This window comes from Aulonocara stuartgranti (assembly GCF_965226115.1).
Source record: "Aulonocara stuartgranti genome assembly, chromosome: 16".
Taxonomy (NCBI): Eukaryota; Metazoa; Chordata; class Actinopteri; order Cichliformes; family Cichlidae; genus Aulonocara; species Aulonocara stuartgranti.
The window spans coordinates 27554464-27567552 of record NC_138952.1 but is presented as its reverse complement, the minus strand read 5'-3'; the positions used below and the strand labels follow the sequence as shown (position 1 = coordinate 27567552).

The 13089-nt window shown below is 43.8% G+C and overlaps 1 protein-coding gene across 20 annotated transcripts in view; it reads right to left on the bottom strand.

Annotated features, from left to right (window-relative positions):
* Positions 1–13089, bottom strand: part of caska (calcium/calmodulin-dependent serine protein kinase a) — a 161575-nt gene that overhangs the window by 84135 nt on the left and 64351 nt on the right. For all 20 annotated transcript variants that reach the window (XM_082509342.1, XM_082509331.1, XM_082509346.1 and 17 more), the window contains exons 3-4: positions 4752–4857; positions 116–193 (exon numbers count right to left, since the gene is read on the bottom strand). In XM_082509342.1, the coding sequence (XP_082365468.1) occupies positions 116–193; positions 4752–4857 (184 nt within the window). The remainder of the gene's footprint in view (positions 1–115; positions 194–4751; positions 4858–13089) is intronic.

Sequence of the window (13089 nt, the reverse complement as noted above, 5' to 3'; positions counted from 1 at the left end):
GTTACATCAGAGTTAAGTGTTTGTGTAAATCATGGTTGCAAATATTGATTCAAATAATTTTAAAAAAGCATCAGGAAGCCTTTTAGGGAAGTAAATCAAAGCCATAAAATCTCACCTGGCCACGGCTTCACTGTAGACAAAGCCAGCGTCTGCCCTCTTCACGATCTCAAAACACAGGTCCGCTCCATCCATACTAACACACACAGAAATTAGAAAGAGACTCACGGTGAGAGAGGGTCAGACTAGCATGAAGGTCAGGCCACAAATACAAGTAAGAAGGAAAGGCTATTCTTATTAAAACTTCAAGTGCTGCGCTTCTTTGTGATTGGCTGTGAAGGTGAAATGGGAGAAACAGGTCAGTAGCAGTAATTGTGTTTAGCGTCTGCGAGTTGAGGTAGGCACAGCTGGACCAGCTCGCCTACATGTAGCACAAAAAAAGCTGCTATGATGCTGGTAATATTTCTGTAAGCCTCTGCTATGCTTCAGCATTCTCTTCTGAAACTATTAAGAGTTAGGAAGTAGAAAAGTGTATTTCATAGCACCATTATTGGGGGAGGAGATAGCTCAGTAGGAAGATCAGGGGTTCAAATCCTGAGGTACCCCTGAGCAAGGTACCGTCCCTATACTCTGCTTCACTGAGTGAATGGGTTAAATGCAGAGAGTAATTTCCTACAGGGGATTAATAAAATATACAAAAACATTTTACCTAAACCTTATTTGAAACCCTGAGGGAATATTTAAATACAGTAAAAGACCCATAAAATATTACTATAAACAGATAAATACGGAGATAAATGAAGCCGATCTTATCTCATGAAAAAAGGTTAGCTCAGCAGGTCAGAGTACCCCACCAAGAACATCAAAGCAAGTACAGACAGTATATAAAAGATGTAGTCAGCTATACAATCGGACCTGTGATCTCGGTGAAGACTTTCCTGATTTGTTTATGGTCTCATTCACCAGTTTTAAATCGTATCTATCACTCGATGTCCTATTTAAACTAAAACGAAAGTGAAGCAGGTCGTGATTTGTCGCCTGGCTACTTTTTGACTGACAGGTTGCAAACGTATGAGCATGCTGTGAGTTTCTCAGTCAGACACATCGTACACTTAGTACATCTGATTCATATAAACTTTAAACTTGACGGTTTAAAATGACCGTTGAATGATGCTGTGGTGGCTATGTCCATCTTTTGAATACAGTCTACGTTTTTGCTGTATTTTCACCTACTTTTTCCTGTGTAGAACGTCTTCTGTTTGTAGTACTCGACTTTTCTGAATGTTTGTAAGTGTTTATCCAAATATTAGAATTCTACTTGATGTCAGGGATTTTTGTAACATTGAACAAGACATACTTCTTTAATAAATGAATAAATAAAAATTAAATAATATAATATAAAGAGGCTCCACTGCAAATATTCACAAACCGCTTTGTAATAAATAACTCAATTGTATTTTCAGGAGCCTCTGGATTGAATCTCCTGTCCCAATAAGGGATTTCAGCTCCACCTAAGCCATGTTGAGCTGCCCTATCAGTTAAACCCATAGCCATATAGACTAAGAATTCAAGGCGTGTCATGGATTCCATGTTAGTGAGTGCTACGCTCCACAAGTGACTTAAATTTCATCTTCAAATGGTAAGCACGAGGCTCTGAGGAGACTTTGTGCCTGCCAGTTTTCTTTTCTTTGTCTTCTCCATGGAGAGACTGCACTAGAAAGTATAAGAGGAATGACGAGCAGTCTGTCCATGTCTGCATCAGCAGACAGTCTCTGGTGACTGTACCTAATGAGCAAATTCTACGCAGTCAGTGTTGGGCCTCAGGTAGTTTGGATCAGTGACTGGATGATGACGTTGATAAGCTTCAAGCAACAATAAGAAAATAAGAAAACTTATGATTGTCAAATACTTAGGAAAAACAACAACTTGCTAGACGTATAATTGAAGGATATAGAGCATTACTGGTGGCGTGGTGTAGCAGAAATACTTCTAAATGTAAAAACTACCAGAGAGATGGTGATCAGCTGTCCCACAACAGCCTGCGTCTATCCTGGGACAGCACATCAACACACTGTACTGGAAGACTAACACAGAGACTGTACAGAAGAAGGCGACGAGCCATCTCGATTTCCTAAAGAAGTCAAGATTCTTGAAAATGTTAGAGATTTTCCATCAAACTGCTGCGTACACTTTGCTGTAGTCTGCTGAGTCTGCATCAGAGCAGAGATGTAGAGGAGGACACTGAACAAACTGATATCCATCACGGATAGTCCTGACAGCCTTCTACACCACTCAGTGGACAGTCAGCACGTTCTCTAACAAACTGATTCAAGGCTTCTGAATATCTTTCATATCTCATTGAACAACTCTAACAAATATCAAACAAGAACTTCCACCAATGCAGCTCACACTCTGAACAGTATTTACTTTTAGAAAAACGTTTGTGAGTAGGTAATGAATAATAGGTAAAGATTTGTAAATGACTGGATGCCAATAACTAATAACTTATTATTATTATTTAATATTACACTAAATTATGTTTCTAACTAACTAGGAAAAAACACTATGTTTAAAGACAAACTTTATACAGTATATTCTATAAGTCAACACCACACTTGCAAGAATCATAGTTTTTATAATATTTTTTTGACCATTTTTAACCAATAAATCATGAAGCTGACCTTGAAGATCTCAGTGGATGTAATGCACACACAAATAGATTGTTAACATGAGCCCACTCTACACACCTACAAAGTTTGATCAGAATTCATTCAAACATTTTTAAGCTCTCATGTTTACAGACATAATAACAAATACTACCAAAAACATTCAGTCATGTCGAGCAGCCTAACAGTGAATACGTCCTTGGAGGAGGTAATGACTCTTACACGGGTGTGTGTAGTGAATTTTTATTCTGTTTCTGCTTAGTTAACTGTGAAATACATTAATATTTTTACTCTGATTTTACTGCCTTGTATTTATTTAGAGTTTAGATTAGATTTAGTTCCTGGTTTGGCCACACTGCATTCTAATTTATTGAGCTACATACTGGTCAGCATATTTAAGCTATTTGTTATACTTTTTTTTTTAATCTGCTATAACCAAATTTGTGAACGGGGAAATTATTTCCAATAATTGAAACGATTTCCCAAAATCTGGTATAAATAAATTGCATCTTAGATTTTCCCATTGAACAAGAGGTTAGATCACGTGCTCTGACATCACAAGACTAGACTTGTTCTGCAGCTTATGCATAGAGAAAACAGGCAAAACTCCATATTGGTGCACATTCATTCTCTTGAATGAATTTGGATGGGAATGAGTGAAATGAAGGATTTTTGCTGACTGTCACATAAAATCGGTTAATTTTATAGTTTACACGCTAAAGCGAGGTTCAGTTTTGTAAATCATAAGCAATCATGTTCTTTTCACAGTGATGATAGCATTTGCATGGAGCTCCCCACTATGATCCAAGTGTTCAGGAGGAGGAGCTGTTGCTGTAATGGTGATGCATTCATGAAAGCCCTCTGGAGGGATTCACAATAACAGCACGGCTCTAAAAACGACCGCTCCTCAACCGAGCTGAAACAAGGCTCCGGCCACAGCGTCTCAATGCACAGGAAAGCGGTGCGCTCGCGATCATTAAGCTGCTGGGAGCAGACTTTAAGGCAATTAGGCCTTTGCGCACAGGCTCAGTCTTCCTTAGGTGGCTGTTTTAAAAAAAAACACACACATATACAGATGATGGAATGACAATCATCAAATGCACACAACTCGCACACAATTGCAGCCAGGCCATTTAGCCACAGCTGATCCCGTCTCTCATAATTGCTCTGTTCCCAATTACTGGAAGCCTATTCTTTATTGTCACTTAGTCTCTGTGCCAATTAAACAGGACTCTGATGTAGGACTTGGCTACAGCACATCCATATTTTTCTGCACTCCTATTACGCACCACGTTCACATTTTAGCCTCTGTGATTAGTGAGGAGTGAGACCTGAGAAAAAGAGCGGCACGAGGCCCTCCACATTTATCCACTGCATTTACTCCCATATCCATTCCCCTCTCCAAGGCCCGTAGCGCTCCGATATCTGCCTGTGGTCTCATGAGCGTGTCAGTGTGTGTATGTGTGTGTGTGTGTGTGTGTGTGTGCAAATGAGCTCCAAAAACCATGAAAATCTCTTTAAATGGCGCTCGTCTGCATATCCTTGAAAGTTTTCTCCCGGTGCACCAAGCCATGTGATAGAACTACGCACGAAACCCGAGCGTTCGCCTGCTCAGCGATAACAGAATTAAATGATAAAGGAATTAGTTCTGGAAGAGGAGAAAGATGAAGATACGGAGCAGGCTGGGAGGAGCTCCAGGGGATGATGCAGCTCTTGGAAAAGCTGGAAGTAGCAGCAAGTGTGAAATCTTAATCTCATCTTTTTTTTCTCCCCCCTCCCCTCATATATATATAGACTGCACTCATCCTCTGCACACTGCCCCCCCACAAAAAAACCCTCATCTAACAAGCTTTTTCATATCAGCTTTGATTACATAAAACCACTGCAGGGTTCACTTTCTCTCCACGCCCTCCTCACACTGTCATCCTTCTGCTCTGTGTCCTCTTTCCTCTGTACCATCCCCACTACGCATTCTCTTACAGATGTGCCCCACTGTGACACCCGTCCCCCATTACCTATCTTCAGCCTACATATGTGTTGGTGTGAGGAATTTTGTGTGTGTTTGCTGAATCACAGCCTGGGACTTACAACTCAAACACCATGTAGAGCATCCCATCTGAGCTGTAGGTCTCCAGCAGCTCCACAATGTGGGGGTGCTTCAGCATGTGGCAGATACTGGCCTCCCTCTTCAGATCTGAAAACACAGAGAACAGACAGAGAGAGAGAGTTTGGAGATGAGCAGAAGTGGTGCAGTGTTGTATACAGAGTGTAACATTAGGCCAATACTTTTTGCAGCTGAAGACAACTGTGCATTTAGGACAGGGGTGTTCTTTTTATTTCACTAAAGGCCACACTGGGTTCAACTTGAGGGGGGAAATTAGACCCCCCGCATCAAGAGCAAGACACACAGTATTCAGCTTATTGATACCCTGTGATTCCTTTGAAAATTACACCACCTCGCGTGCAATTCCATCCAACCAGTCAGCTGCGTACCCTCAAGTAAAATCAAAGCATTTTGTAAATCAAGTCTCATATTGCCCTTTCACAGGCCTGAAAGTGACAACTCAGTAGGTGTTGGTTTTCATTAAAAAGTAAAAATGAAAAACTCTTTGATCACATATTTCACATGTAATATACAGCCTAACCTTCTGCCCTCAACAGGCTGCACAGAAACTTTCTGAAGCCTGTGTTTCCTGCCCACGACTCCAGATCTCTGCTGGTGTGCTGATTCTAACATCAAAAGCATGCAGCAAATGATGATCTTTAAAAACAGAGACCGTTGCGTATGGACACATGGATCTCTCTGTCAATGTGACTGATAGGAAACTTTTCTTTAAACACTTTACATATCTAAATATGTAAAGACAAAACAAAAGACCAACAATTATTGACTTTGCACATCCTACTGATGCGCAATGTACATTTCCCAATTAACACCAGTTATCCTCACAATTACGTGTTTCAGGCGTGGGTGTTAGCTCCCGTGACAAGCCCGTTTCTGAATGTGCACAGCCTGCATTCTTGATGAAGTCAATTTTGTTGTGGGTGCCTGAGCTTGACTGAGGGCTCCATTATAACTGCCATGTGGGGCCTGGCGAACGGCACCATGTGACAAAGTTGACTGTAAACCAATTTATAACTGACGTCACATCCACAGTCACTGCCACCTCTCCTTTGATGACACATCAAAACAGAAGACAGAATTCTCTGAAGCAGTCTTGGTGGTTACAAATTAAAAAAATTAATACATTTTTTTAAAACTTTAAAATAAAATAAAAAATGGTTTGAAGGTGTTGTCTGAGTGGCGACACCTAGCCTGGATAAATGGGATGGCGTGTGTTAGATGTAAAAACTGTGTCAAATCAAACATGCAGATCCATCTTCTGTGTCGACTCATGGAAAATAAAGGAGTAGCTGTACTACCTAAGAAGTACCATTTAAGTAGAAGAGATTTTGCCCTCTGGCCACGCTAATTTAAGAAGAACCTAGTCTTAAAAAACGGGATATATTTTATTATTTTCTGTCACTTTTATAATACTAGAGTGGTGACTGTTCTCATTAAACATTTCCAAGTTTTAGGTGGCATCAGTGTAGTTACAACTGATGTGAGCAGCAGGTGGCTGCCCCTCCTCTATCGGTTCTGCCAATCAAAAGAGAGGTTTTCCTTTCCACTGTCACCAAGTACTTGCTCAGAGAAGTTGGAGTTGGATCCATGTTCCAGTTCAAAAAACTCCTTAGAAACTTCAAAAGGAAATACTCCGTTTGGTATAGGATTGTTGTCGGGACAGAACGCACAGGAGACGCCAGTCACCGTTAGCTCGCTCGGACATTTAGCTGCTCTGTTGTCATGTGGCTTAAAAGATTGATGATATGATCTCACTGAAGTGCACATGTGCATTCTCACATATGGCTCTGTCTTGAACGCTGATAAAAGTGACAGCTGCAGCATATGTGTGAAGGTGCTATGGTGTCACCAGTTGATTGTTTTCTTCTGCCTGCTTTGGCTTCACCATGAAAAGTGAACACCATCTCATCTGGTTACTCCAGCACCTTGCTGGCATGCAGAGCAATGCCACTAGCAGCATTTTGAGAGAAATGTATAGGATGTGTTTTCCCCTTTGTTCTACGTTTCTTATCAGGGATGAGATGCCTTTTATGAACCACATATCTCTGTGACACGTATGGCTGTTTGTCTTACATTAATCTAGTAACTGAACCTTTCCCGTCTCTCTGCCTCAGCATTCGACGTGAGCTTGTCTACATCATGGTTTCAGAATCCCAGAGGAAGTTATGTAGCTTAACTTGTGTAAAATGCATAGAAAATGCATTGCTGCATTTGGCCTGAACTCCAGAAATTGGCAAATTGGTAAGTCTCTGCTCTCCTTTGGTTCAAGTGCAGTGCAGTTTGTATCTATCCCATTATTTTACATCCTCTTACTGCTGCTTGGCAATGAGCATCTACCACTTTAATTGGTTCCTAATGAAGAGGAGGGTTAATGGAGAGGGTTACTGAAGCTGAAAAGAACAATGCGGGCTGGCTGTTTAGAGATACCGCTGGGGAGAGATGACAGACAAAAGAAAATGCACACACAAAAAGAAGCCAACCAAAAAACAAGAAAACCCCCACAAACCCCCACAACCATACAAATCCCTCCTCCTCATGAGATTAAGAACAGCTAAAAAAACAAAAGACAACTGGATGTTTGATGGAAGCTTTGACAAGAATGATGCGCACAGGGAGGAGAAAAAACAGCTCAGACAATCAATATTCTGTCACTGTGTCTGTTGCAAATGAAAATGGTTCTGTCATGTAGATGGGATGGAGCAAGGATGGAAGGTAGACATGAATCTGCAGCATATCGGCGGACAAAAGGGGACTTGCATGAAAATTAAACGACACAGTGGCTACTGAAAAGCATCTCACACACTCCTTCTCCCTGCTTCATTTCCCTTCATCATCATTAGCCTGAAGATATTTTTTGGACCCCCCACCCCCCTCCCCAGTGCCATTCAAATCAGGCGCAGCTCCAAATCTGTGAGGCAAATATGAACAACCTTAGGCTTTTTCGCTAATGACCCCTTTTTCCTTCTGCCTAATCATGAATCTAAATGAGGCAATTAGTGAATAACAGCCTTAAAACACTGTGTCGTTGTATCCATCCTAAAAACTCTCATCAGCTAAGCTACCAAAATTGCATGGACATGAATTGCTCAGGTTCTGATGGCAAATTGAAAATAAATATCAACATCACTGTATAGTTGCCGTTAGTGAAAAAGCCCCACAAAGCCACTCACGCAGACACAGTGAGAGGCAAGAGAGGGAACATTTGCATTCATCAGGTGGGCAGTGTCGCTGGCTGCGTAATCATCTGCTAATAAGTTCGCTGTATCAGCTTAAAAGGTGACGTGACACGTCAGTGTTTTGTTCACCGCTTGTTTCTGCCATTGCAGGTTATGAAATTGGATTTGACACACAATGGGGATTTGCCTTGAGTATGAACATCTGAACATCTCTTTCTATCTCGCTCTCTCGTCCCTCCATTCAGTTTCCCGCTCCTTTGATCTATTCAGTCATGCTTGGCAGCTGCTCTGAGAGCTTCTGAAGGTTGAAGCCAACCAGAGAAATATACATGATGTACGTAACCCTTCTGCATGAGCACAGTCTCAATCAAGAGCACTTAACTGTATTAACTGTTAAGATCCATCTCTAACTGAAGCACAGCTAAGCTGAGCCTATATATAAACACTCGAGTATAAATATTCCCCCCAGTGAGATATTTCCCCAGCTGTGGCTGCTGGAGGTGATTTATGGACAGGAAGACTATATGGTGAAAAAGGCGAGGCTGAGTAGATGCTTCTGGTAAGATGTCATGAGCTAGCTCACAATCACCACACACCCACACACCCCAGCTATGACAAAAAGTTAGCGTATTGTTCCGTCATGTATCCAGTGACATTTAATTAAGCTCGGAGCTGAAGCCACAAGCCACTTGTGCTGCCATGAGCCTGAGCACCAACATTAAGCCAACCCTTGGAGGACAGGCGCGACGCGTCAGCTAGCTCTAACATGATGCTAATGCCGCTAAAGCTGGGATAAGTGTTACCTTAAGGGCAATGCGGTCCGCCACTTTTAATGTCATCTGATGAACTGGGCTGCTCATGCCCGGCACTGTAACTCCTGCTGGAGATTGCAGAAGTTGCCTAATCAAATGAACAGCTGTTGTCACACCAGTTTTATCCAGCTCAAAGAAAAAAAAGTTAAAGGAAGAAACTTCTAATTCGTTAAGTTTGGCGTGCGTGCGTGCATATGCAAGGTGGAACAATGCCATCGATCCTAAACGATCCAAAGTGTAAACGTGAGGCAGGACAGAGTAAAAGACTTAATGACTTAAAATGTAAAAATAAAAACAAAAACCAAAAAACAGAGTGGAAAGATAAGACTACAGATAAGGTGTAGAAAATTGTAAAGGCAACAGGGTGGGCCTATGGAAACATACTGAAATTAAAATCAATGGCATATGAAACTCCTGAACCCATCTTAATTACTCTCCCAAGCTTCTTCCAGCGCCTCAGATAAATAGATACACTATTTCCCCAAACATGAACTCAGTGAAGTGGTAGGAAAATCAGTGGGGGCATTGTCCGAAGTTCTCCTTTCATGTAGCACACACTTAGCAGGCCACAAGAGCTAAAATGGTTCATGTGGACAGCTGTAAATAAAGTACTGTGTGGAAATGAAAAAGCAGTGGAGGGCATTCTATGCTGAGGTTGACTCTTATACCATAAACAGCAAACCCAGCTTAAAGCTACTCCACAACCTCCCAAACAATGCATCAGCTCCACTTCATTTCACACCATATTCTGACCTGCAAGTTTCATTGCTATCTATAGCAGCGGGTGTCACTTGCTGCAGTAGATGAACGTAGCTCACTCAGAAACCTCTGCATCAGCAGTAAATTTCCTCCCCCCCCGTAATCCAGGGGAACCTCTGAGCTCCTGCACTGATCTCACTGATACGATCATACGTGCACTGAGGTTTTCAACCTGTCCGTGCTGGCCTTGCTGCACGGACAGGTTACAAAAACATAGGTGCACAAACAGCTGGGAAGGGGGGGGGGGGGGTCTTGGGGATAGAAGCTCCTCTTGAGTCTCTCTGTCCTTGCCCGGATGATGCGGAACCTTCTACCGGATTGCAGAAGTTGGAACAGTTTGTTGCCAGGTTGGGACGGGTCCTTCAGTATCTGCGCTGCTGTAGTCCGGCATCTCCTGGTGTAGGTGTCCTGAAGCGGGGGGAGAGCAATTCTGCAGCAGCGTTCAGCTGTACAGATCACTCTCTGAAGAACTTTTTGGTCCTTCACACAGCTGTTCCCAAACCAGGATGTGATGTTCTGTGTGAGGATGCTCTTAACAGCGCCTGCATAGAAAATCCTGAGGATCTCTGGAGAGACCCTGCACTTCCTCAGTTGTCGTAGGTGGTCGGTAGGCGAACTGGAGCGGATCTGTGGTGTCTGGGATGGAGGAGGAGATGATGTTCTCTTTAGCAGCCTCTCGAACACCTTCATTAAATGGCCTGGTAAATGGCCTGTATTTATATAGCGCTTTACTAGTCCCTAAGGACCCCAAAGCGCTTTACATATCCAGTCATCCACACATTCACACACTGGTGATGGCAAGCTACATTGTAGCCACAGCCACCCTGGGGCGCACTGACAGAGGCGAGGCTGCCTGACACTGGCGCCACCGGGCCCTCTGACCACCACCAGTAGGCAACGGGTGAAGTGTCTTGCCCAAGGACACAACGACCGAGACTGTCCAAGCCGGGGCTCGAACCGGCAACCTTCCGATTACAAGGCGACCTCCCAACTCTTGAGCCACGATCGCCCTACTACCGAGGTCAGTGCAACTGGCCGGTAATCGTTCAGGGATGAGGGTTTGCTGTTCTTGGGCACAGGGATGACGGTGGATCTTTTGAAGCATGTGGGGACCACAGACTGCGGACTTCGCCAGGGACTCGTTGAAGATGGAAGTGAACACACTTGCTAGCTGGTCAGCACAGCAGCGCAGCAGACGGCTGGTGATGCCGTCTGGCCCCGCCACTTTCTTTGTGCTCACTCTCCTCAATGCCGCTCGGACGTCGTGCTCCGCGATGCTGATCACCGGTCTCTCGCTGATGACTGTGTGGATGCAGCACCTGGTCCATGAGGTGCAGCTACACCACAAACCACACCCAGTCACAACCACCAAAAGCATGGCTCGCACCAGCAGGTGGGTATAATGATTCCTGTTTACCATCTGTTTGAGGTTAGGCTTAACACTCTCCTGTTTGACAAAGCACATATCTAGGCCTGGATCTAGTGACTGATTTCTCTCTGTTACGCTCCAATACACCTATGCTGGTGGCTGACAGGGGCTTCCCATGATGCATTGTCAGTTGCTTCTTCGCTCACCTTTTCACTGTACATCAGACACCACTCTGCATTTAATCAATAGTTATTATTCATCTCTGGCTCTCTACCACAGCATGTCTTTGTCCTGTCTTCCTCCCATTCCACCCAACCAGTCGCAGTAGATGGCCGCCCCTCCCTGAGCCTGAGTGTACTGGAAATTTGGAAAAACATCTGGAGTAATGTTTTTCCTACAGTCGGGAAATGCATCTTACTCCCACAGTTTTACATGTAGTGCCTGTGCGCACACAAACTGCTGCTAGCTGTGGACTGACTGACTTTTTTTTCCAAGTAAAAAAAGAAAAAGAAAGAGGAGGTGATAAACAGATGTGATCTTCAGTGACCCCTGTTCCTCCTGCTGGGAGTCAAAGTCTACATCGAAAAGAGGCTTTGCTATCACAACACACAGAGTAGTAGGTGTATGTGAGCATGTGTGCATCATTTGAGTCCCAACTGCGCATTTGCAGATACTCAGGACAAGAAGTCACGGCGATTTATTAAAAAAAGAAAGAAAAAAGGGGAAAGAAAATCAAAACACAAGCAGTGCTGAAGCTGTTATGATTGATAAGGAAGACAGGAGAGAAAGATTAGAGGGGGGGGGGGGGGGGGGGGAGAGACACCACGGGGGGGGGGGGGGGGGGGGGGGGTAGACAAGGAATCAGGGAGGTGGAAAAATGAAAGGAGGTGGAGGGAAGTGAGTAGGCGATGGCACATGATGAATTTTGCTCATTCTCTAGCTTGCTTTTCTCTCTCCTCCCCTCAGAGGGCTGACCTATTCATCAGACAGACCTCCGGACAGGCTGAAGAGAAATAAGCTTGTGTGTGTGTGAGTGTGCTAGTGTGTGTGTCTTTGTACAGGCCTCTGCTGACCAATCCATTGCCAAGACACGAACCATTTGACCCACTTCCCTTGGTCTGAGCTGTGTGCAGGGTGTTTGCGTGCGTGTACGTGCGAGGCGGCTTGATTACTGCGGTGCTGTGTTACAGACGCCCGCTCAAGTGAAACTGCTCTGATTTCTACAGGCAACAGAGCGAGGGAGTGGGATGGGGGGAGAATAAAAACAAATCAACAATGAGAACAGCCGGCTGGTATCTGGAGGGAGCGCAGTATTTGATGGATTCCTGAGCAGTGCAGGGGAGAGGCTGCGACTGGATATGAATGACTAGGGAGCGTGCTAACCATGTATTATACTGTAAGAGTGCAGACATACACAGACAGAAAGCTAGCACACACTTTTTAGTGATCGTTTAGGCCAGGTTTTTTCACTTCTGTGAGTAAAAGTTAGAAGAGAGATGGCAAAGAAGAGAGCATGTGCTGAGTAATGACACCTGATAATGGGCGATCTCTCAAATAAATCCTCCCCCTCCTTAACCTTTCTTGATGTAAAGGATCTATTTTGACTATGTGAATGCCATAACTGTGGTAGCAGATGCTGTGTATGAAGAATAGGACAATGGCTAACCATACCCCCAGTTTCTAAATCATCAGTCTGAAACACAGTGCTGGATATGAGTGATTTATTTGCTGCCAGTGGCATTAAAAGCAGAACTTGCAGAAACCCTTGCTGCCTTCAGAGCTTAACAAGACATCTTCAGTTTAAAAATAAGTTGACTGTGATAAAGGGGAAGGCTACAGCTTTGTGCTAAACCTCCCCCACAGAAACCCTCGCTGCAGAGCATCTTGTAGTAGTGCTGCACGCTCAGGGAATCACACAGAGGCCCTTCACCATTCCAAACCCTCCACTCTCCCACTGCATCGTGGAGTCATGTTAGGATAGAAACACATGGGAAAACTCCAGGTAGCTCATCCTTTGATGGAACTTTGATTAAGATGGTGTCCAATTATCTGCTGTGATTTATGCCCCCCAACATCAGCTGCCGGATATGAGGACCAGCAGCAGATAGGTGGGTCTATTCAGAAGCTATTAGGGTGACAAGATGTCCCACTTTCTGTCAGACAGCATCTTGTGCCACATAATTAG